This window comes from Atractosteus spatula, chromosome 13, assembly GCF_055471065.1.
Source record: "Atractosteus spatula isolate fAtrSpa1 chromosome 13, fAtrSpa1.hap1, whole genome shotgun sequence".
NCBI lineage: Eukaryota > Metazoa > Chordata > Actinopteri > Semionotiformes > Lepisosteidae > Atractosteus > Atractosteus spatula.
The window spans coordinates 3285449-3311494 of NC_142718.1; the positions used below are offsets into that span (position 1 = coordinate 3285449).

The 26046-nt window shown below is 46.7% G+C and overlaps 1 protein-coding gene across 1 annotated transcript; it reads left to right on the plus strand.

Moving 5' to 3' along the window:
• The first annotated feature begins 1742 nt into the window (after positions 1–1742).
• Positions 1743–22907, plus strand: mgat3b (beta-1,4-mannosyl-glycoprotein 4-beta-N-acetylglucosaminyltransferase b). Its single transcript, XM_088930104.1, has 3 exons — positions 1743–1808; positions 8625–9009; positions 10833–22907. The coding sequence occupies exons 2-3, from the start codon at positions 8626–8628 to the stop codon at positions 12186–12188; spliced, it is 1740 nt and encodes a 579-aa protein (XP_088786230.1). The 5' UTR covers positions 1743–1808; position 8625; the 3' UTR covers positions 12189–22907.
• The last annotated feature ends 3139 nt before the right edge of the window (positions 22908–26046 follow it).

Sequence of the window (26046 nt, forward strand, 5' to 3'; positions counted from 1 at the left end):
GGCAACAAAATGTCTGCTGCCGTGTTGCAGTCCTATTACATTGTAAAAAATCAGGCTTGTGAACACAGTAGAAATATTGCTCTCTATTTTAGAGACAGTTTTGCTAACAAATACTACTAAATTGTTAACCCTGCATGCGGATCACATTGGAACATTTCTGCGGTGAAATATCTGCTGTACAACCTGTATTTATTCGCTCGTACATCACATTACATTAGTCATTACAGGGACTAGTGAGCAGGAAGGGCCGGGTCCTGTTGCGATTCATGGGAAATCGGATGTGAGTTTGCGATTTCCAAAGACATGCAGGTAGGTTAATTGGCTCCTGGGAAAACGGGCCCTGCTGTGAGTGTGTTGGTCTGTGTGTGCCCAGTGATGGACTGGTGTCCTGTCCAGGGGGTATCCTGCCTTGTGCCCATTGCTTGCTGGGATAGGTGCCGGCTCTCCTGCGATCCGTAATTGGACGATACATTGTACTTACACTTGATTTGTTTACACTTTTTTTGCAATGTGCATGCGTTGTGCAGACATATTTAATACTGTTCTGACAAGTACAAAAGAATCCTTTATTTACCCAGACAGGTCAGATGAAAAGCAGGGTCTAATGTCCAGCAACAGCCTGGCCAAAAAGACTCGCACCATTGTCAGAAGACAAAAAAACAGAGAGCTGAAATGTTCCTTAAAAGCGCATAACATAACAAGATGCGTCTTAGATTACACGTTTAAGTACCGAGCAGTAAAAAAAAATAGTCTCGCAACTGAAAACGCCCGTAAACCAGGATTATCTTGGCTGCAGAATCGGCACCTATTGCGGGGCAGTGCACGTCATATCAGGTCCGCACAAGCTGCGGTTGATCTTGGGAGGCAGCATTTTAAAAACGTCTTGCATTGCAAAATGGCACAGAGGATTGCAATACATTCTGAACATATTAAGTTATTTTTGTGAAGATTCGTAAATGAATAGAGAAACCAGCGCCGTATCCTTGCGCGATGCAGAAAAGACCACGGGGATTACGGTACGGTAGGGGGCGCCAGTGATATCTAACGGCAGAATGGTGCGTGCGACTGGGATTCCCCAAGATATAAAGATATATAAAACCTGAGAAAGGAAGTCAAGTCTACACTTGCTTAAACTTGTAGTTTATTATACTGTACGTCAAGACATTCTCCAACCGGATAATCTGGTCATTTATAAAACCTTGACGTGCTGCACGTCTGCCTGGAAATAATATTTTTTTAGATCGTCGTTCACTAAAAGAACATCCGAATATTTTGTTACGGAATCCGATTGATCGGTTTATCAGCAACGGCACACAGTTCACCGCAAACCAGCCCACAGCGAGTTGCAGACCGGTCCTCGCTGATGACACGGTCATTGACAGTTGACGTGGGACCGGCTGGATAAGGGAAAGTTTTGGAACGGGAGAAAGTTCATGCCACGCTTAAAGGTGAAGAAGCGTGAGGTCTTGGCTGTGGGGTCTCATTCAGGTGTCGCCGAAATGTCGCGTCTCTTTTCTTGACGTTTCAGCACGGGAAGCACTTTTGGCCCGCTTCTCTGCAGCCTGCGCCGGCTCGAATCGGTACAAGGGTCGGGTTGCAAACTGGGGAAACGGCCTGAGCTCCGCGCGTCTCAAACGAGAAGAGCGAGCAGTAACCAGGAACCTAAGAGGGGAGGCGCAGGGGGGGTGGCTGGGTGTGCTTGGAGAGTGTCATTACCGCTCTCCACTCCGCGAAACCGCCTCGAAAGCCGCAGCCGGGGAGCGTCGAGAGATCTGTAGCCGCCCGGAGTGTCCACCCCCTGGTGCAAGGTGATTATAACGCAGAGCCAAGCGAGTTACTTTTGCGTTTCTCTCGACAGTCCGGGTGCAAGTTGCGCGTTTTAAAAAGGTTGCAAGGCTGACACTGTTGCAATTTGAGACCTGGACTTGAGAAGCGTAGGTGAAGGTAATGTAGCGTGATTTTCTGTCCCCCACCCTTACCTAAGTTTTGGTCTTCTATTTTAATGCGCAACGCAGACGAGTTTATGAAGTCTGGCACGGAAAGGGACCTTTTTGCTTGTCTTTTAATTTCTTGAATTAAAAATCGCGGTTTTTTTTTTAATAAACTCCCATTTCCAACATAAAACGCTCTTGTTCCTCATTCCTTTGCAACTGGGAGGTAGCCCGTTTTCGGGCATAATTTAAAAAAGCAATTCTAAAAAGTTATAAATCGGGTAGATTTTGTTCTTTACCTACTTCAGACCTTTGCACCTGTCCCGAAGATTTATGTCTTGACGTGTTTGTGAGAACTCCGGAAATGTAACACTTAATGTCACAAACTTGCATTCAATCCCTCAAACTCCTGCCGTATATACAGTATACTGTACACATGCAGGTTTGTTCGGCGTTATTTGAAAGCAGGTTATAGTGTAAGCGCCATCAGTGCAGAAAGCATTTTTGGCGTCTGTAGCAATTATAACACCTGCGTAATTTTGTCTTTTGGGCTCTTGTGTGTGGTCTACACACCAGCGGACACGGGTAATGTCTGCTGACGACGTTTTCATTGTCGCCGCACCTTTGTAAAATCAACGTACTGTAGCGGTGATTTGACTTGAATAAATATTCAGACTTTCCACCTTTGGAACTTATATCCTAAAAACTGTTGGGATAAGAAGTCACACGTCCCTTAATGTGATACATTCTATTCGTTAGAGTGGAAATTTCACTACGGTTATTTTAAATTTCGTATTAATCTATGTATTGTTTGTTTTTTTTGTAGTAGCTCTTTGAAAGTGTCGCCAGCTTTGCTTATCTGCTGGTGAGAAAAAGAGTGGTGTGGAACTTCCTTGGATTCATTTCCTGTCTGCAGTACCTTCTGTGTGGAGTTTGCATGTTCTTGTGCCCTGCAGTGGGCTGGCATTCTGCCTAGAATGTATTCCCACTTTCTGATTCTGTTAAAGACTGCACATCACTGCATCATCCCCAACACTTTTAGAGGCTATAATCTGCTTCTGCGTTTGGGGTGTAGGAGTCTGTATAGGTTGACATGGTGGTGCAGTGGTTAGCATTGCTGTCTCTCTGTGTCAGACCCTGTAGGAAATATCCAGAGTCAGCCCAGCAGAGGGTTTCAGGACAGTGAAATAATGGCCCCAGGACCACAGGAGTAAAATGAAAGGATGTGGACTGAAAACTGAAAACAATGTGCCTTTCTGCATTCATAAACGGATTTTAACTGGTCCTATAGAGGATCAAAAGGAAAAGGCCGCATTCATAAAGAGCAACCGTTGCTGAAGTAATACTCTGCTTCCTTCTGAGCTTCTAGTCTGCCCAGGACGTCTGCTGGACATCATGTGGTAGCCGAGTGTCAGCAGGCACGGAGCCTGTTACTGGTATTCTTGGCGGGTTTGAAATATTCCTGCCCTCCAGAGCTGCAATGGAGAATGATAACACACAATGGCAGCACACCTGCAGGAGTCTCATGGGTTTTCCTTCTGAATGAGGGGCGGTGATGTAATACAGGATACAGGTCATGTAACCCATGGACTGGAGCACAGATGGCTCAGAAGAGGCTCCGGACGCAGTTACAATATTGATCCTTGTCTCTGTCTCAAAGATGAATACAGAATCTCCTTTCACAGGTCCCTGCTGTGAAGGACACTGGTGTCCTGGGACGAACTCCAAGATCAACTAGTTTACTGGAACAGAAGCACTGGTTGCAGAAAGACAGGTTAAAGGAACAGAGAAGCTTACTCATTGGGGTTTAACTCGGATACTCAGAAGCTTCAAGAAGGATAACTATACAGCCTTCTGAGCATTTTTGCCACCTCTATTCTTCCGGTTGACTTTACAGGCAAAACTGATTTCTAATCAACTAAAAGACTAAATAGACTAAACTTAAATGCAACTTCCAGCCATGGTCTTCACCAGCTCTCAAATTAAACAACACGTGTTTATTGCCCCCTGAATACATCCATCCATTTTCTAACAGCTTCACGCAAGACAGGGTCGCAGGGGAGCCTATCCCAGCAAGCCACAGGTGCAGAGCAGGCCACACCCTGGACAGGATACCAGTTCATCGCAGGGCAGTCGCTCACACAAGCACGCAATCCACTTAACCTACCAGCACAGTCTTTGGACTGTTGGAGGAAACTGGAGCACCCAGAGGAAACCCATGTGAACGCAGGGAGAACATGCAGACTCCACACAGACAGCACCCCAGGGCCAGAAATGAACCCAGAGACCTAGCTGCCGGGCTAACTTTGGGTATCTCCTAAAGGGTACAGGATAGTCTTGGTGAGATTTTGCTAGTGCACTAGCAAAGTGGAATCTTAACTCACCTTGTTTTAATGAAGGGCTTTTCAGCTGTAGATTGTAGTCCTGTTGGACTTTTTCATCTAACCAGTTTGGTAGCTAGTAGCTAACTGATCGGAGAATCTCACCCAGCTATTTCCTGCAAGAAACCAGGGTATTAAATTCAACAACATGGCTGGGTTGCTTGTTTCCTGCTCTCTTGACCCTTAAGGCAAAATACGAGTCTCCTGTTCTCAGTTTAAATGCATATCTCCAGTTTCCACCTGTATCTCTTGCTGTGGTTTTTACCGAGGACAATGATGGATCCTAATAAACACCGCAGACTTTTTCAAAGGTTACTTCTCTGGTATTGGACCCTCCTATCTTTACTTGAAAATCCACATAGAGCTTCATGCTCATCTACTGTATGTTTCAACCTTCTTTTTCTACAAACCTGACCTGAATCTGAGCGACGTCGCAAAGTCGTTTTTTTCCCCATCCGTAATGTTTGCCTCTGCTCCTCCTGGGATTGAGTCCTGCTGCAGCAGTGTTTTGATCTGTTTCCGGTTCTCTGCTGAGCTCGTGGTCTTTTGCAGAAATTGTCCCATCAAAGCAAAAGCGCAAAAGCATTTGTTTTTAGTGCACAAATGGTCCTGTTCAATTGCAATAAGGAACTGAGGCGAGAACTGTCTGGTACCTGGTGCAGTTTGGAATGTAGTTATTCTGGTTTTGAGTGCCAGATACAATGAGCCCACATGCTATTTTCAGGCTTGTGAGAGTGTCGTACAACTGACTGGTTGAAGTGACTGTAAATATCTTCGGATCAGGTCCTTTCTTAATCTTCTCTGTTCCGGACTAAAATGGAACCCTGCAGGCTTTTTCAGAATCGGCAGTCATGCAGAGCCCAGAGGATACAAGTGAATTTAACCCCAAGAACAGGAGGCTGTTCTGTTCACAAAGGGTGGTGGGAGTATGGAACGAGCCACACAGTCATATTGTTAAAGCTGAAACCCTGGTTTCCTCCAGGAAGCAGCTACATAGGATTCTTATAATTCCTGATATTGATCCAAACTGCTGTGCAGAGTCCTTTTGACTTTTTTCAATCTGGTTTTGAACTACATAAGGCTACACAGTTTCCATATAAGAAATTGCATGCAATTATCTTAGCTACAGTACTTATCTGTTTCAAAGAGGATGTGTGTGTTTAGTTGATCTACAACAGGGTACAGGGACAAACGTGGATCATGTGGTTTTATTAAAATCAGTATGACGTTGCACTGCTCTGCCAAAGGATGAAATGGCAGTGTAAAGTGCCATATGTTGAATGATCTTATTTTGGATTATGTGCTGAGCAAAAGCGAGTATTATTTGCTCAATGTTGGAGAAAATCCAGCTGGTAGAAATTAAAATAACTGAGATTTGGGCTGTTAAACACTTACTTTCAGAACAACCTTTCTCTGGCTCTGGGTTGATTTTATTTTCTTGTCTTTGGCAGTTTGTAATCTTTGGGTTTTTATATCACTGGAGTGTTTTTTTTTTTTTGTAGTGGTATTGTATTTCTGACTCGGTAGGTCAACTACTTTTAAATTCCACATGTTTTTATTTCTTCTGCCAGGATGTCGTAGGAAGTAGATTTCTGGGGGGACTGTGGTCATTTTGGTTCAATTTCTACAGTACCACACACTGTACATTTGTATAGTGCTACTGTGCCGATCTCCACTAAATCCAGGTCTTGTGTCAGTGGCCAAGAATAGCTGTGAATAGCTAACTGCACTTTTAAGTTAAATTAGAAATTAAGAGACCCTGTAGCTGTCCCTGACCAGGACTTGAGACCCCCCTGATGCCCTTCTTTTTTTCCCCCGCACAGAACCTTAAAGAGTCTTAAATTACACTTTCATAGCTTGACTTTCATAATCCATAAAGGTAGCATAAAAGGCTTTTCTGGGGATGGAGCCACTAATGGTTGCATAAAGCATTTTTATCCCTGGAAATGGAGTACTATCATGTCTTAATCTTTAATGATCTAGGAGCTTATCTGTGTTTATTGTGAAATTAGCCTAGATCTTTTCAAATGTTGGATGCAGTCAGTGCTTGGCTTTAGAAAAGTCTTGCTTTAGGTGTGTCCCTTCAGCCCAGCCTGGCAAACGGGAGACGGCTGTCCTGGGTTTGTTTCTTAAGCAGTTGCTCTTCTGTCCATGTTACTGGGGCTGTTAATAGGTTACCAATTCGGGACAGGGTGCACAGGTGAGGACATACACCACTGTGAGCACTGTGTGTGCCAACAGAGCACTAATAGAGCACTATGTGTGCCAGAATAAACATTTTTATCTCCGTTCTTTTCCCAAGACAAATCCATTTGAGTTAAAGCATGAGGAGAAGGAAGCAGGACCCGAAAAATTTGCAAGATCCGGCTTGTAGAACTTTCCAAAGCCCCCGGTGCAGGCTCTGTGCCATTTCCCGATCCTTCTTGAGCCAAGGCTCTCCAGCACAGCAGAGAGGGGAGAGCCTGATCCCACTGTTTGATTAAAACCTGTTATTAACATTGACAAATTTAGCCAATTAACGCCTGGAATTTCCTCCTCCTTAAACATTTGTTATATCTCTGCAGCAGAACATTGCAGGAGCCTGGTTCAGGTCTTAAATTGAAGCTAACCCCCTTGGCTTTGAGTGTAAACAGTCAAATTTCTTATATTTCTTAAGGTGTCCACTCAGCAGTCAAACATATGAAAAAAAAACTAAAAAACAGCAGGCAAAAATGTTTTTTTGGTCTTCAGAGGTCAGTTTTTTCAACTATATGCATGTCAAGGGCCTGAGATTATTTGAAAACCTTGTTCTAGGCGACTACTCGCTTGGATAAAAATCTGGGACAAATTGATCAATTAGAAAAAATTCTACATCATGTTTTGTGAAGACCTTTAATGAAATTTCACGCCTATAATAAAAAATCATAAAAATATTGAAAATTAGAATAATAACCATTGCAATTGCTATAAAAACCTTTAGACACTGCTAGAGAGCCTTTATCTGCTGTTATGCAATGAAAAAAAACCTCAGAGTTGTTTTCTGGTGTGAAAAAAAGGAGCACTGATAAGAAACCATAAAAAACTGATTGATTACTCCTTCTGAGTCAATTATTGACAGCTAAATGCAGGTGGAATGCAGCATGAGGCTTCTAGAGGAAGTCTTACCCCCTAAGGGCTCTGAATGGCTGAAAATACAATGAATGACAGCGGTTTTTACCAATCAGATCGCCTTATTTCTTCAAACATTTACTATGAAGTCAGTAACGTTCAATTCTCCAGGTCTGGAGATAATATTAGTCTGGGTTCTTTTGGATATATATCATGCTTCAGAATAAGGTAAAAACATGGGATTTATATATATATATGCTGGTTTTTGCTTTTGCAGTTTTGTTGGTAAAAATGTATGATATTGACATGCTGTGCTGGCCAGGTGGCCGGGTGTTTTTATTGGGATACTGCTAGTTCATTAATTTATTGGTTTATTGCATAATAGTGTAATATCTGTGGAAACAAACTTTGTTTTTTTTGTGATGATATTGGAGAATACGTGCATGTGAGAAAATTTGTGCAGCGGTTTTAAAAAAACGTTGTTTATCTTAAAAATAAAAATTGTCATCTGGGGTGTCACCAGTGACCACGATCCGGGCAAACAGGGTTCAGCTGGTGGGAGTAAATACACCAGAGGCAGGATGTGAAGATCATAACTGCTGGGGTAGACGAAATAAGAATAATTGCTCACACTTACACAGCGCTTTTCTGGACACTCCACTCAAAGCGCTTTACAGGTAATGGGGATCCCCTCCACCACCACCAGTGTGCAGCCCCTACACCGATGATGTGATGGCAGCCAGAGTGTGCCAGTCCGCTCCCCACACACCAGCTCTCAGTGGGGAGGAGAGCAGAGAGATGAAGCCAGTTCAGAGATTATTAGGAGGTCATGACTGGTAAAGGCCAGGGGGAAATTTGGCCAGGACGCCGGGGTTACACCCCTACTCTTTTCGAGGAACACCCGGGGATTTTAATGACCATAGAGAGTCAGGACCTTGGTTTTACGTCTCATCCGAAGGACGGTGCCTTTTTACAGTATAGTGTCCCCATCACTATAGTGGAGCATCAGGACCCACAGAGACCACAGGGTGAGCGCCCCCTGCTGGCCCCACTAACACCTCTTCCAGCAGCAACCTTAGTTCTTCCCAGGAGGTCTCCTATCCTGTAGTCCATGTGCTGTTTTAGGGGTCAGTCAGGTGGAATGCAGCTCATAAATCCAAATTAAAGATTGGGATCGAAGGCAGACGGGCAAAATAACTCTCTCCCTCTTCTCTCGCTGTTGCAGGATGAAAATGCGACGGCACAGAGTGTTCTTGCTTTGCACAGTGGGTCTGTGTGTCATCTCCTTCCTGCACTACTACAAAGCCCTGCACTACGTGTCTCTGCTGCGGGAGCTGTCCGCCCCCTACCCCAACATCAAGTCCTTCATCATGGTGTCCGGCTTCTTCTGGAGGGACGGGGCCACGCCCCTGGCCAGCGCGCCGCCCGAGGAGGCCCTGCCCCGCCGGGCCGCCGCGCTGCGGCCCTCCGCGCTGGCCCGGGACCCCCGCGGAGGGCCCGCCGGGGGGGCGCTGCCAGGTCTGGAACGGGAAGAGCCACCAGGGGTCCTCCCCCAGCCCTGGGACGGCCTGGACGTGAGGGAAGCCGCAGCAGCAGCGGGCGGCACAGAGGTAACGGACTTGAGTTCATATAGCGCCTTTTAAAAGTGGCTCCTCAATCATTCAGGAGGAAAGAAAAAAGGCGAGGAGACGGCAGAATTGCCCAGTTACAATTGGGGTTTGGAATACACAGAAACGGTTAAATAAAAGCCCTTCTAAAGAAGGTGTCGAGTCTTGATTTGAAGGAGCTCAGGAAAGGGGCCTCTGATATCCTTAGGGATAGAATTCCAGAGCTTTGGGGCGCAGCAGGAGAAGGCCCTGTCGCCCATAGTATATAGATAGACTTGGGGGACAGGCATGAGACCAGAGTCAGACGAACACAGGTTGCAAGGTGGGGAGTAGAACGACTGGACATCAGACAACGTAGTGAGGTGCCAAACCATGCAGGGCTGACCGGTTTTCTTTGTTGGTTTACTAGTGGACGGTTAGTGGAATGGCCACAGCAGTTCAGCAGGGTTCGTGCAGATATCTTCTGATCCGTGCGCCGCCCGGCTCTGTGAGCCCGCGGCTCCGAGGAGAGTATCGGGTGGCGGACTCGCTGGGTCTGGTCAGGCATGGCGAGCCAGTGGCACTCAGCCTCCTGGGAAATACTGGTGCGTCAGCTAATGATGTCACCAGGTGCAGTCGAACCTTGAACCTTACTCTTGCTGGATTTGTGCCTTGTATAAACTTTTTTTTTTTTGAGGGGTATGGGTGACGGGAAAGCAAACCGGGGCAGGAGTCTGCAAATGTCACTTTCACCCTCGGTTTCCCAGGGCTGGAAACGAAACCTCGTTTTTCTTTCCTGGACGTGTGGGAAAAGAGACCTTTTGGCGCCGTTGCACAATAGGAATAAAAGAGCTCCAAGCAGAGGTTACCTTTTTCATCTCTGTGGGTATAAAGTCGCGCTGCTTGGCTGCAGTCTGGATATTTTCCGTTCTTTATAATGACCTAGATCAGCTCGTCACTTGCCCCCCGGTACAATGTCCAACTGCTCCCTCAGTATAAAAGAGAGAGCAGATTTGGTGCTGTAAATAGTGGCACAATAAAAAGATCACTTGGAGATAAAGTACTGAGGGAGTGGGGGTGCCTCATTCTTATCTCTGTGCATTAGCAATGCTGTAGGCAGTTTCATCTAATATGTGCATATGTTAGAATCTTATTCCCTTAGCTGGTAGAAGATGTTTTCAGAACCCCTTATGGGATTCTGTGGGTGTATCAAACCGCTATGAACTGTATTTTTAAGAGAAGCCCAAAATGCTCTGCTCAGTTTCTTTTTTTATATATAACAGTGGTGCTTTTCAGCAGTCATTCGTCTTCCTAGCTCTTCAATGTTCATGTTCAGAATGTTTTGTTCTCAAGCTACATGTGTACTTTAGCAATGTCTTTCATAATATGGGACACAGATTCCCCCCCAAAAAAACAGATTTAAGTGTCTTGCAACAGGTCTGTTTCTGCAACAGAGCAGAAGAATGACCTTTTCACTTTTTGCTTAACATTTTCTGGTTGAATGCCTTGTCCGTTCAATAGCGAATCAGTAGAATGTTTAAAATGACGTGAAAATAAAATAAATCTCAAATTAAGCCACCATAAGCAGTACGAAAAGACCTTTTTAGCCCATCAAGTCCATTTGGTGGTTAATAGATATTGTAATTGATCCCAGGATCTCTTTCTTGAAGGAAGCCAAGTTATTGACAACATGGCTGGGCAGCTTGTTTGCCTGAAGAATTGGCTCCTTTTCTCAGTTTGAAATGTATTGGCACATAGTTTCTGCTTGGGTCAGCTGGGTTAATTTTGTCAAAGCCTGGGAATCATGGACTTTTTAAGCTTTACCCAAAATATCGTCTCCTCCGCAGGAAAACTGGATCCAAAAGCAGAATCGTAGCCCGGCGCTGGCTCCGGATCTCCAGAAGAACAAGGAACCGCCACGAATGACCCTCCCGGATTCTAGAGGGCCCCTGGGAGACCTCCACCGACGCAGTTTCGAGCTCCGGGACGATCCCAACCACTACTTCGTTCACACGAAAGCCGGGGCCCTGTGTTTCCGGCAGGGCACGGAGATGGCGGTCCCGAAGTCCGCAGACGACCGCGTGAAGGGTAGCGCACGGAAGATCTTGGAGCAGCCGGAGCTACAGGGAGGAGGAGGAGGAGGAGCCAAGCCCAAGAGGGGCAAGCGGCTGGTGAAGTGCGTGTGCCGGCCCGGTTGGCACGGCCCCTACTGCGGGGTCCCCACCATGGTGTATCACTCCAACCTGCCTACCAAGGAGCGCTTGGCCCCGCGGGAGGTGCCCCGCCGGGTCATCAACGCCATCAACGTCAACCACGAGTTCGACCTGCTGCAGGTGCGCTTCCACGAGCTGGCCGAGGCTGTGGACCTCTTCATGGTGTGCGAGTCCAACTTCACGGCGTACGGCGAGAGCCGGCCCCTGCACTTCCTGCACCGCTTGCTCAACGGCACCTACGACTACGTCCGGCACAAAATCCTCTACATCTTCCTGGACCACTTCCCCGATGGGGGGCGGCAGGACGGCTGGATCGCCGACGACTACCTCCGCACCTACCTGACGCGTGACGGGATGAGCCGGGTGGCGGGGGTGCGGCCGGATGACGTCTTCATCATCAACGACGCAGACGAGATCCCGGCCAAGGAGGGGGTGCTCTTCCTTAAGCTCTTCGACGGCTGGACGGAGCCCTTCGCCATCCACATGCGCAAGTCCCTGTACGGCTTCTTCTGGAAGCAGCTGGGCTCGCTGGAGGTGGTGTCGGGCTGCACGGTGGGCATGCTGCGCGCGGTCTACGACAACGACGGCATCAAGCTCCGCCGCCGCGAGTACTACACCATGCCGGGTTTTCGGCGCTACGAGAATGAGACCGGCCACATCCTGGTCCAGTGGTCCATCGGCAGCCCCTTCCACTTCGCCGGCTGGCACTGCTCGTGGTGCTTCACCCCGGAGGGGATCTACTTCAAGCTGGTGTCGGCCCAGAACGGGGACTTCCCGCGCTGGGGCGACTACGAGGACAAGAGGGACCTGAACTACATCCGGGAGCTGATCCGCACGGGGGGCTGGTTCGACGGCTCGGTGCAGGAGTACCCTCCCTCGGACCCAAAGGAGCACATGTACGCTCCCAAGTACCTGCTCGAGAACTACGACCGGTTCCGCTACATGCTCGAGAACCCCTACGCCAAGCAGGGGAAACTGTCCGGAGGGTAAGGGGGGAGTTACACATGCACTTAACTCGGAAGTAAACATAATGTGGAAGAGAAGCGGACAGCTGTTGTCTCGACCCAGGCACGCAGGGGAGGATTCAGAGACCTCTGTTTTTTTGCTGGCCCAGCCTCCCTTTAACCTCCTCGTCACCTTTTCCCTTCCCACGACCACAAGTACAAAATCGGACTTTGGCGGTGTGCGTCAGTGAGGGCGAGGGAGTTATTGGTGGCGTCTGGGCTTTGCATCGGCCGGGAAGGCGGGAGGGGTACGTCGGAAAGCAGGCATGGCACCCATGGAGTATAATGGCTTATTTTTTTCTTTTCGGGGACTGGCGATTTATCACAGACCTCCATTGGACTTGTTGGGTTTTTCTTTGCCCCTTCTCGCTCTCCCCTTGCTGGATCCACCCGTCCCTTCAGCTGAGCAGGGGGTTGAAGGGTCGCTGGCACTGACATCACTTCCTGTTTCAGAGCCAGTGGCGAGTGCGTGCGTGTGTGGGTGTTTTGGCATGGTTCTCATAGCACTTTGGGGTGTAGTGGCTGTACTTGCAGGGTGTAGACCTTAGGAAAATGTCAGTGTGTCGGGGGGGAGTTGATTTGTGTTGCCAGAAAGTCAGCCAACCCCACTCCCGAATACAGTCCATGCTTCCTGAGACCAGAGCTAAAGTGTTTGTTTTTCATTCATTCATTTCTCCTTTTGGTGGTCAAAGTCCAGCAGGTTGTATTGGTGTGGTTCAAGAGCTGTAACACATCAGGTGACTGTAGGCAATACCAGTGGCCGGTCAGAGTCGGTGTCACGGGTGAACCGGCCAGAGTGGCGATACGGTCTCTCGACTGAAGGCCCAGGCAAGCTGGACGTTCTGAGCTGGGAGAAGGTGAATTTGAGGGATGCGCGGTACCCGGTGGCGGGTGACGGTGGTGAAGTGCGCGTCTCGTTCGCCCTGCGGGGTGCGTCACCTGTAGGAGACGTGGGGGAGGGAGAGGGAACAGCCCTGCTGTCCGGGAAGATTAGAACTCCAGGAGCTGTGGGAAATCGCAAGCGTCTCTTCTGCCTTTTTCCCCTCACTGTCCCCCCCTCCTTTTCTTATCCTCTGTGGCTTCCTGTGATCCGACCGTCTGCGTGCTTGCTCGTCCCCTCCTGCGCAGATGATGCAAAAGCCTTCTAATAATAAACCACGAGATGGGAGCGGGTTTCTGTGTTGTCCTTGCCAGAGCTGTGACGGTCATCCTGGCCAAAACGAGATTTGCCTCATCAAGCCAACTCGATGCTCAGAAATCGCTCTGCTGTTCGCAGATAACTGCGTGGGGCCTTGTGCTCTCCGACGGAGACGTGATAGTGCAGGCTTTCTTATTGTGATTTTATTAGCAGAACAGGAACACATTTTTTTCTATCGATTTAGCATTTTGTCAGCCTCCCTGTGGAGGTTTTGCAAGAGCCAGCTCTTGATCTTAACTTGTTATGATATGTAGCTTGTTTTCTTGAGCACTTAAATAGACAATGCACTGGAGCAGGTCCTTGAATGAAAACCCTGGTTCTTAAATTTAAATTAAAATTAAAGTGTACCCCTGGTGGTAAATATTCATATTATAGTCTTTGAGGTTTCCTTGCTACTTTATTTCAGAGAGGAATATGGTAAACCTGTTACCCTCCTCTTTAAATACAGAATCATTAATTGATTATTTGTGCATAGGGAATTTTAAATTGATTATCATGCCGATATTCAAGAAACCCAATTCACACGTCATACGTTAGCCTGCTTTGAAAGCTGAGTCATTTTCTTCACACACTGAGGTCCGTCAGTGCAGTCCTAATGAAACGTGGTTCTTTAATTAAGTTTTGCTCAATTTGCCATGCTGTCTCGACTCGCTTAAGCAAATTTGAAACGGCATGCTCTTGCTGCTGTTGAGGCAAGGGGTTCCCGGAAAGCGTGCACTGCTTTATGGACTTGCATATGCTTGTTCTCAACAAACCACCAGCACAATCCGGTAAAGAGGAGGCACTTTGCACTGTGCATTATTAATGATAATGCAATGCAGTCCATTAAGACTCTTAAGCAGCTTGCACATTCTTTAACTCTTCTCATTATTTGAATGGTGGGCGTGCAGCCTTTGTAACAGGCATCTGGGAGCATGCATGCAATGAAAACACAAACAGAATACTGTGTGCTCAAAGCTGAAAGCAAACTGTCCCTGTGTGCACAAGAGCAGCTCCTAACAGGAGAGGAAACACAGCTGAGACTGTTGACAAGCTGAATGCAGTGTAACAGTTTCAGTGCCATCAACCCATTTTTTTTTGCACACATTTTGTCTTACTGCACATGCCTCTGGCCTGAGTCTCGGCTCGTGCTTTCCTCTGTAGGTCACCAGTAAGGGGGGATTTGCAGTCCAGCCCAGGTTTTCCCCCTGTAGACGAGGGGGGAAATCATCCTGACAGCTTGATCTTTGTGCGCTGCTCAGTGTGCTCACCTGCTCGCTGTTGGGTCGCCTCTTGTCAGCACTGATAAATCTTCACAGACTGGTTGCACTGTCCCCCTAGTGAGCAAGCACTGTGGCTGTTTAAGCAGACGGAGAGAATTGTACCTTTTGTTAGTGTTCTGAGTTTTCCCTGGGGATTTCCACAACTCTGCATTTCTCTATTTTTTTGGATTGTCAGAACTGTATGTACAGGGCCCCACTGCTTCAGTAGGTTTTTTTTTAATTTGCTTGCAGTCACAAGGAATCACAAATAGTGATCAGGGCTATTGCTGTCCATTGGATATACTATTGTATATACTGCCCACTGTAATGATTCATCTGTGACGTCAGGAATTGCACTGGCTCAGATCATCTTGAGCCTGGTGCAGTAGAAAGGGCAGCTACTGTCTTGCAGCTAAAGAGGATGTAGTGAGCTGGTCCTGCACCCTAAGGTCAAGCAAACTGCCTGTTTTAAAGTGGTTTCCCGGAGCAGTATAAATTTGATGATGGGTACCACTAAAACCATAGGCTTATTATAGCAACACAATCATTTTTTCCTGTATTTAAATAATAAAACATATGACTTCTCTATAGAGATAATAAACCATCTATGCATAAATGCAAAAATCATTTACTAAATTCCATCAATGACATTTAAAATGAAATGTACTGAACCTCCCATTGCTGAATTTCATCAGATCAGCAACACCCCTGCCTGTTTATTAATGACGGTACTTGTTAGGGAGTTTTTTGAGTGATGAACAATATAGAATTGGAGCACTTGTGATTTAGAAATGCAGTTGAAGGCTGTGCCCCGAGATGCGATCCTGTGACAGGCGATTAGATTGCATCGCTGAGATACTTGCTTTATTCTTCATTTGAGAAAGTCACTGAAAACGTGTAAAAGGTGACTTTTAAAAGTGTCTCGGTGCACAGCATTTCAATGGAGCTAAATGACAAAAGAGCTGACAAGGCGGTCCTTTCACAGTTTCCCCACTTGTTAATATGATTCTCTTGGTGCAGAGGCTAAAAATGTTCTGGACAGTAACAGCTGTCTCTCTGTTACCATGAGAGTCTCTCTGCCACTGGAAGGTTTTTTTTTCTCTCCTCTTCTGTCAGCTTTTCTAAGAAGTAAAACTAAAGCAGAGGTGACTGACTGTGCTCAAAGAGAACCCCAGTCCAGCAAGGGTTCAGAGGTCACCACTAAGTCATCTATTGCTTGGAACAGCGTCATCATTAGGATTGGTTGATCAGGGAATGTGTTTGATCTGTCGATTTACAGATTGCTTAGTACAAAACCCAGACAAACCAGAAGTTCCCTTAATGGAACTGACGACTTGCTTGCGTGATCAATGACTTTCACGGGGTTGTGCGTTTTCAGAAACGTGAAGTTTAGGGTGACGGTTCAAAGTCTAACTGGATTGGGGAGGTCATGAACTAGAGACTTGGTGAGACCCCCCTGTTATTATAAATGCTTTTCTGAATATAGTAGCTTCCACGTATACTGGTGTGTCATATTTATAATTCACCTCCCTATGTTATGTCTTAATAGATTCACCATTTAGGATCTATTTAAAATGCGTAGGGACAGTCACTGGACCAGCAGCAGTTTGGTTAGTATGGGATTGCCCTGCCTTTAAATCAAGATCACATGGGATGCACTGAAGTTACCTGCGAGAAACAAATAGTATTTGTTAACCCCATATATTGATACACTAAGGAATAATAAATTATTAGCAGACATGCTGCTGACATTAAATGCTTGCACATTGGTTCAAGGAGGACACAGAAATATGTGGACAGCAGATGGGGGCTGCACAGGGTTTAACAATCGGTCCCTTTGGAGTCTTTCTTCTGTGAGTTTGCCAACGTTATGCCCCAGAAGGAGCCGATCAATCAGTAGCCTAAAAGTTTATTTTGTTGTGTGAGGTAGTGGTGGTCCATTAAGGAAATAAAGGCATCACAGAGGACATCTTTAGTTTGACATTGCCAATGGAATGCACAAAACCGAGCCTCCTAAGGTTTGGTGATGCTGGGGACGAATCCTCCAGTTTTAACGTCAGATTCCGGCTTTTGATGTAACGAAAAAGATGTAGAGGGCTGCCTCATCTTTTCGTCTGCATCACGATATCTCAAACCAGCAGTCGTCAAGGGTCGTTATCTGCCGAAAGGGACAAGGATATTAGTGCAGGAACTGTTTGCTTCTGCTGCCTTTTGATGTTTAAGCTTCTTCCCAGCGGTTTAGTATTGTTGACGCTGCTGGCCGAGTCATAGGGTGAGGGATTTTCTCTGCTGGGGTCACATTCCCCTCTCGCGCCACGCTCCATCTATATATAGGGCATGGAGAGGGACGTTACCCGATAGCGTCCTTGTCAAATGATCACTGGGAAGTGATGGCAGTGCGCTGACAGACCCCTCCAAATATAACTGGTCGATCGGACAGGCGGGTTGTAGATAAAGCACTGCAGGGGTAGCTGGAAGACAGCTCAGTAACTCGGAGTAGATTAGAGCACCGATCGGGGGTTCTGCAACTCCCAGAGAGATCCTTGAGTCCGCAAAAAAAGAAAGTATCGACGGCGGGGAGCCCACGGTGATTTTTAAGCTCTTGGGCTCGAATAGCAACTGGAAGATGCTGCCTTTTTCAAGGAGACGTTTGGTAGCTTGTGCTGAGTTTTGTTTTCTCCTGTTATGCTGCTTGTGACCCGGGCAAGTCCTCTGTTTGGTGCAACCCTTAATGTTTCTAGAGGTCTTGAGTGTCGCCCGTGTCCATCTCTTTGGATTAAATAGGGATAGAGGGGCTGGAGCGATCCAAGAGAAACGCCATGGGTACAAGCAAGAAAAAAAAAAAGAGTTGAACGAGAAAATAACAGTAAGGGAGCATCTGCAGTTTGCTAAGAGTCTGGCTGAGGTCGCGGGACGTGATGGGTGATGGGATGGCTTTCGTCTTGACCATGCTTCTGCATCCCTCGCGTCTTTCCAAGGGCATGAGCATACTGTACATCCCCAGCTGAGGAGCCAGGACTTCATCAGAGCCACCGTGTAAGTGGACAGAGTTGTAGCGGGCCACCCCCAGAGCATTGTGGGAATGCCAAAGAGGGCGTCTTTCAAAAGGTCTCCTCCCGCAAGCCAAGGGGGCTGATGAAGACGAGCCACTGTTTCTGTTCTCATCCCGGGAGAGAGTCGGGCTTTGATCCAGGATATAATCAGGGCAAGAGCCTCTTCCGTAGGCACCCTCACCCTGAGCTCATATTCCAGCTGGGGATGCATCCTTGGAATGTGTGAGGGGGGCTTGGAGGGTGGAGGTGGATGTGGAATGTGTTAAAGCTCTTCAGATCTGCTGTGTAAAACCAAAACAAAAAAATGGAAGTCAAGGAGGTGTGTGAAAGTCGGGATTATATGTTTTTATTTTTACAGTTAATTGGGTTGTTCACCTGTCACCGTTTGTCGTTAATCATTTTCGTTTTTGTACCTTTTTTTAACATTCTAATTTATTGTGGATTTTTAAAAGGGAAAAGAAAAAGACCAAACTGTGGACAGGTGGCAGGGAGGCCTGGCGTGTTGTCATGACTACGACCACTAGCTCTGTGTGTGGCATCCCTGATCTCGTGTGTTGTTTTTGTGCGTTTGCGGTAGGAATAGTGAAGGTGTGGGTGTGGGGGGAGGGGGGGGTAATTGTGTGAAAAGATGGGAGCAACTTTGTTGACAGTCTTTAACCATTAATACGGCAAGGCTTTGTGATAAGTGTCTGGTATCCCTAAACCTGACTTATGCACGTTCAAGACAACCCTGTGAAAAAAGCATCCAGCATTGATTGTGTTTGAATTGTTTTGTTTATAATGACAACATGCAGCCTGGCCACTCTGTGCTGACCAATGGAAGGGGATTTATAGCACATCCTGTCTGGATGCTTTATTGCAACTCTGGCCTCTCCAGGTCCCGTTTTCTGCAACAGCCTGGTTTCTAAGCTTGTTGCATAACCAAGTCTGGGAGACGCTGCCGAAGCTTGCACCAGCAGCTGGTTCACTGGGACTGCTCAAGAAACAGCTTGCATCAGTTTCTGGAATTCACTCTGTGGCGAGCAGGAGGAGAAGGCTTTTCTCATCCTGTTCTCATCCTCATCTTATATATATATATAAAAAAAAGGGCAGTGCGGTGGCTCTGTGGCTCAGGATCTGTGCCTGTGGCTGGAAGGTTGCTGGTTCGTATCCCGTGGCCGACAGAGGAATCCTACTCCGTTGGGCCCCTGAGCAAGGCCCTGAACCCCAGCTGCTCCAGGGGGCGCTGTATAAATGACTGACCATGCGCTCTGACCCCCAGCTTCTCTCCCTGTCTGTGCGTCTCAGGAGAGCAAGTTGGGGTATGCGAAAAGACAAATTCATAATGCAAGAAATTGTATATGGCCAATAAAGTGATCTTATCTCTTATAAAGGCCCCTCTCCATGTTCCCTGCCTTAATGCTGTCTGCACGCTTCGCTCCCCCTAGTGGTCACAAACCCTTACTGCAGTACTGGCGTTGGTTTCCATTTAGCGCCCCCATCTCGAGCTTTTGAAAGGTGGGGCTTCCAGGGTGAAGAAAAGTTACAGAAAATCTCATTTTCTTTGAAAAAATTTTTGTGAGGTGCATGGTGTAAAACTTTGCACAGCTCATGGGTTTCTGCCTGATGGGTTCGCCAGCAGAGCTCTGCCTATAATGCACACTACTGATGCCTCCCCTTGAATTGCTGCTTGTTTCCTGTGCTTGTCAGAACACTGCAGCCCTGGTGTAGCCTTGCAGCGATCTGCTGCCCGCATGCTATCGACCTGTGGTTCCTTGCAACACCAGGAGGTCAAGGGGGCGCCCTGGGTTATGAAATAGCCTTAGCCTGCAGTGAGATCATGAGAGGTGCAGCAAAGTGAAATCGTGCTCTTTCTCGTTGGAGGAAAGCAGTCCTGCAGAGGCCACGGCGGTGGGCGACTGCGAGAATCTCTTCATCTCGCCAGCTTGCCATTCTAATGAGGTGGGAAGGCAGTCCAGTGAGTGTGCTGTCAAGCCCCAGTCTCTGGGAATTGGTTCTGTGTAGAAGTGGCCAGGCGGTGCATTTCTGATGTTGGTACTGCTCTTTCCGAACAGGCTGTCTGTGTGTGTGTGTGTGTGTGCTGTGGTGTCACAGTAGATCATGGTCTCAGTGTCCTTCTTGGTTGATGCCCAGCGGGAGAGGAGACGTCTACGCACTGATCGATTGTCAGACTCGCTGTACACCGCCCTCGCTGAGTGCTTGGAGCAGTGTGGCAAGCAGAGGCTGACGCACAAGCAGAGGCTGACGCACAAGCTGTGGCGCATCAAAACCAGGCAGGCCTGTCTATCGCATTGTTCCAGGCACCACGGAACTCGCAACACACACCACAAAGAGCGCGACCATCTAAAAATAGGGAACAGGGTGCATGCACTGTAAACTTCTGTTTGTGACTCAGTCGTAGGAATTGTGACTGTGGGCAGATTTGTAGCAGGATGTGGGTTTGGGCTTGGCCTGGGACGCCGGGGTTAACGAAGGGCTGTTCACAATTCAGTGCTTGTTCTTTTAACTCCAAAAATCGAATCAGTAGTGTTGGATCTTACTCTCATTACCCAGTGGCATCACCTGCTGCAGAACACGAAATTCCCGAGCGGCGAGATAGTTGTGCAGTTCAGACCCAACTGTTTTCATCCATATGACAAAGCAAAACGAGCTCCATCGTAGTTGTTAGTGTCCTGGTAATGGAAAAGAAAGAAAGGGGACTGGTTCAGTGTTTCTATCCAAGCAGAACGCTAAAGCTTTCTTCCTTCTGCAATTTAGTAAAGTGGCGTTTTGGGTTTTATGGCCTGAATACGAAAATAGATGGTAAACTGAGAAGAACAAACTCTGTAGTGTAAATAGCCCTTTGCATTTTTGACAGATTGTGTAAGCACCCCTAGTTTCTCATCCCTACTGGTAAAAAGAGGCCAGTTCGTGGGTCTGATATACTATACTGGTGCGTGGGGAGAGAGTCTTGTAGGGCACACGTGGGATCGCCTATGAGAGGCACTCCTCGTGCGATATCCTTCGTGGAAGCAGCCAGGCCACTCTGACCCTCCCAGACTGGGTGGTGTGATAGACCCAAGGATGAGGTGCTTCTGCTATCCATGCTTGCCCAACCAAACACTCTAACAAGACAGGGGATCTGTTGTCTTTCCATGTCATAGTCACTCTGCATTTTAGCAGTACCTGGCGGTGATGGCCACAAAAACAATTCTGGTCAGTTGGCGCCAAATAGCCACTCTGCACATTGTCACACTGACATAGAGGCCTGTGCAGTTTTTTTTTTTTTTGACTTGTCGGTTTAGGAGGATGGGGCTCAGGCTGCATGACTTGATAATAAGGGACAAGACGTTGATCGCCCTCTTCAAATCCTGACTCTTGATCACGATGAGCAAACTGATTTGAGAAGTTGGAGTGCTTTTTGTCACCGTTCATCAGTGCTGAAAAGCTTCCCATGATAGATGTGAAGGAATGGGGGGGGGGGAAGGCACATCTGGAATGGCCGGAACTCGTTTTTTTTGGTTCATCATAAACCATACACTACCTGGTAATCTTGCTGAACTGTAGAAATGGCAAAATCCTGGTGTTGGCACATTCCTAAAGTTCTGTGAGCTGCTGATAGAGGAAATACCACACGCTAGTGTGTTTTTAACACTCAAATGTGAATCACTGATTTGTATAATTGCTTTTCTAGAATGTTTTTTTTATAATGTCTGTTACTTTTTGGTCAGTTACCCTTTCGTCCTGCTATGGCCCTGCTTGTACTCCCATTTCGTTAAAGCCCAGCTGTGGATGTCAAAGGGCGACATCTAGTCTGAAGTCCCTAGTACAAATAGAATATTTGTTAGCCACCACTGGATCTCAGCCTGGCAAAGGGCATGGATTTTTACTTATCCATTTTTCTGTGGTCAATTAGTCCAGCCTGTGCAAGTTTGATTGGTCAGTCTGTCTGCCAATAGACCTTCAGTGGTGTCTTCTATGGTCTGTGTAGCTATGTAGCTTTGTTCATGCATTGCGTTGTATTTTCTGGAAGAAGGCAAAGTACCAACATTTATTTCTCCACTGTGGGTTTTTTATAGTGTTGATTCCAATCGTTTACAGCACCTGTTCTTAAAGTCCTCCTTTTATCAGCTGTGAATCTTTGCTCTGTGCACGCCCAGTGGTTTCTGCATCAAGTGCACAACCTTCAGACAAGGAATGCGTGTAACCATTTCACCACCGCAGTCCTGCAGTGCTGGAGTGCCTCGTCATTCTGGGACCGCTTCGGACAAGCTCGAAAGTTTGAAATTTCAAGATGTGCAAATCGAGTGTCGCACAATCCCAAAGGAGTTGGCCCATGCAAAATGCACTTTACTGTGGTTTCTTTGCGTACTCCTTTCACAGCCTGGTTTGCGTGGTGTTGATATTTACAATGTGCATGAACGATTCCAGAAAAAAAACTTGCACATCCTGCTCCACAGGAAGTGTCGTGGGGGAAGCAAATTAGCGTTGCACATGCCCTCCCGTCTTTCCTTTCTTTCCACTTTTTTTGTCCATTTTTGAGTGATTGGCCATCTTGTCGAGTAACTGAAGTGGACGTGCCAACACAGAAATGAAATCCCACATGAAGATTTTCTTTTCCCTGGTCTTTCCGGTGATTTAATGTCTTGATGGATTATTTGTGTGTCGTTTTGTAGATACCCACTGTGCATTCTACTTCCTGTTTTCCGGGCTAACAGATGCCTTACAGAAAAAAAAACCAATAGTTTCTGCAAAAAAAAAAGCTTCTCAAAGCAGATTTGCATTCATCCTCATTTTGTCATTTCCTCTTGTCCTGTCAGAAGCAAGTTTATATTTTCTAAACAATCAGATGTACACTGTACACAAATGCTCTGCTTTGGAATATTATGTTTAAAATTTCCTCTCGAAAAATGTCCCAGCATTACATGGCCAAATGGGTGAATTGCTGTTGCCTCTGATTTGTGCCAGTTTGTTTAAAAGGGAAAAGCCACTTGCAATCAGTGAAGCGATTTCGGCTGTTGTATGCACAGCTGACAGAACAAGACATTTTACTAAAAACAAATTAAGGAATATTTTTTTTTCTTCTACCATTAACAAGGAAGAGTGTAAATTTCCGAATACTTGAGTAAATAAAAAAGGCTATTGTTCTGTATATGAATGGCTGTATGTTAACCTTGAAAAACAAAATGAATTCTATGAAAAGAAATATAATAAATTAATTTTAAACTTTTGCAGTGGTACGTCTTTTTTTTCCCCCCCAAATAGCCACCTTGCCTTTATTCATATATTTAGTGGTAAATGTTGATATGTTTTAGTTTGATTGTATCTGTGCAGAGCGGTCTCACTGGCTTGTGCTGTATTTTTTTTTTTAGAACTGGCTGTTCGATTGGTGTCTGCAGGTGTGGCATGACTGTGATTCTACCAAATGAAGGATCTCGATTAACTCGCTGGATCTAGGCGCTGGGTGCAGGGTAGGACTGATCAGCCGGGGCAACTCTCCACTCCTGCAAATTCCCAGGTGGCCGCGGAGAATTCCGCAAAGAGATGTCACTCCCCCCAATCGGCAGCGAGCCTGCTTGTGCGGCTTTATAGCAAGGCATGATGGGTAGGTGGGCGGGGCAGAAGAAGATCCGGCCTGCAACAAGGATTGTCACGCATGAGTCCAGACATGAAGATCAATCTGTAAGTATGAATGGGCTAAATAACTTCACCGGTGTAGAACAGAGTCACTGGGGTGAAGTGAGTGGTTCCCAAACCTCTTGGGTAGAAGTCAAGGTTGATGTAACGATTCCAGAGTTAAACTAATTGACTAGTTGATGCCGTTTTTTGATGGGCGGGGGAAAAAGCTGTTAGCTTGGGGGTTATTGCGGTGGCAGTTGCTCATTGTTTTATTGAGGTTAGGGCTCTAGACTGTGATCCAGGGTTCTGGGGCTTTCATGCTTTGAGTAGGGCCCCTGCTGCTGACCTCTTGAACACAGCCTTTCTCGTGCGGTGCTCCAGTGAATGCTTTGCTTTGTTTTGGGATACAGCAGGTCTCCATTATAAGTGAGAATGTGCTCTAAACCTGAGTTAACTGGGTCATTAAGGTTGGGCAAGGTGGTGTGGTGGTTGGCGGTAATGATTCAGAATTCAAGAGCTTGTCTGTGTGGAGTCTGCATGTTCTCTTCTGGTTAATCCAGGGCATTCTGGGTCCCTCCCACTTGCAATTTGACACGCAGGTAAGGTTTGACACTGGCTGCTCAAAAGTTGTCCCTTTCCAGTGGGACAGGACTTTCAGGGGGGTGTTTTCCATATGGAAGGGGGCATGAAGGGTTGTTATCCGTAAAAACTATGGCACTATAAAGAAATGACCCAGGTGGAATTTGACTTCTGAGATGTTCTAAAAAAAACGAAAGCGTTGTGTGATAATAGAATTATCTTCATTTTATCTGGAATATAATCCACGTCCCGAACAAATCCCTGCCAGTTTAAGGAGGTTTATTTCTGAATGTGATTTCAAGGTGTTGTTAATGTTCGGTTAAAACTGTGATTGGAGGTGATTTTTTTTTTCAGCTCCAGTTTGCTGAACATTTTTCCCCCCTCCATTCGATTTTTATTAGATGCCCTTGATTCAAGGCACGATTCGCCCAGAATACGTTTCAAGGACCCCAGAGAGGAAAACGTTTAAGAATTATTCCGATAATCATGCCTAATTTTGTTAATTGAGAGCTCGGGGTAAGGGGGGGGACGAGACAGAATTCACGGCGTCCCTTCCGGGGAATTGGACTTGGGATCCGTCTGCTCCGTTCTCCGTCTGCGTTGCCGTTGTTGATGATCATTTTTCTAATGAGCTCTTCCTGCCATGAGAGAGAACTGATGGCTCTTCTGAGACACTGATCCACTGTGGGCAGCCTTCCCGCTGGAGACTGAAATAACTGAGAGGGCGGTTTGCCCCCCCCCCCTAGTTTGCCTGAAGTAGAAAATCAAGCGCTGGGGACAGTTTCAGAGGGGCGAGGGGGAGTCTACCTGCAATGCGGATGTCAACCCCTAGATGGCGCTGTAAACAAACAAGAATCTGCTCGGAAATAAAATTATTCAAACGTGAGATGAAATTCGTAGATACTGTATAGAGATACTTTATTGTCCAAAACTGCGGAAATGTCTCTTTGGCTTTTCCCGTAAGACGTACATTAAACATTGGACACAAAAAGCCAAACGGAATCACTTAGGTCGCATACAATCACATACAGGTGAATTAAATCATTACAACAGTACATCATAAACAAGGAGAGGGACTTTTAATTGCATTCATTAAGAAGTTTTGTTTTGGCTTTGGTGTATTAAGAGTAGCGCTTTCGAGGTAAAATGGTGATTTATGCTGTTTATTCTCAGGATATGTAGATCAGCGTCTGCTGGAAGAATGTCTAAATTATTTATCTCGTCATCTTTGACTGCAGCGTCTCTTCCGGTTTTCTGAATGTCCTGTCTGAAAGATGAGGCGGAAACGGGTCAAGGAAGGTGCTCAGAGAAGCACACCCGAGCATCGGCGACTTCACCTGGCGTACCGATTCCCTCCCTCCCTCCGGGATCTCGCCCTGGCCTCTCCGCCCGTGAGCAGGAGAAGACGGTTTGGCCCAGTTGGGTTTCATGCTGAACTGACCCAGGCGCAGTCGAAGCACTGCTGAAAGTGAGTGGGGGGGGGGAACGGCCTCCATCCGGAAAATAATTCCCGTTTTAGGAATGCAAAAGAATAAGTAACGGCTTACATTCATCTGGAAACACGAACACATTGCCGTTTTAATGCCCGATATCTCTAAAACGTAATTCGAGTCGGTAGCTGCGTCCGCATGCAAAGGAACAACAGGTTTATTCTATGCTGAATAGAGAAGAAAAGAAACGCAACGTTTCACCCGAAGAAGGCTCCACAGCCGAAACGTTGTGTTTCTCTTCTTCTCTTTTTTTTTTTTGGCATGGAATAAACCTTTTCTTGTTCCTTTGCAGCCTGCGCATGCTGACGCAGCTACGGACTCGAATTACGTTGTAGAGATATCTGGTATTAAACGGGCAATGTGTTTGTGTTTCCAGATGAATGTAAGCCGTTACATTTTCACGTGCATCGAATGCACTTTTTATATCCCCACTTAAATACTGCGTTTTTCTTGTGTGTTTCGTAGTGCTGCAGTGAAGGTATTTGTTTATACACAGTTCTGGTGTGAGGGCCCAGCTGTCCCTCCGTGGGAGCGTGCTGAGATTGTCTTGTAGTTAATGGACAATATTACCTTGAGGTCTTCGCCCTACACTGAAGTACTGGTAGGCTGGATTGGCTGTACATCTAAAGCACTGGCAATTCGTTGCAGTCCAAAGGCAGAATGAAACTACTCGAGCCCTGCATTA

Coding starts and splice junctions, on each gene's coding strand:
- mgat3b (XM_088930104.1), top strand. CDS start 8,626: ATGAAAATGCGACGGCACAGAGTGTTCTTGCTTTGCACAGTGGGTCTG. Junction 9,010..10,832: donor CAGCAGCGGGCGGCACAGAG/GTAACGGACTTG, acceptor TCTCCTCCGCAG/GAAAACTGGATCCAAAAGCA.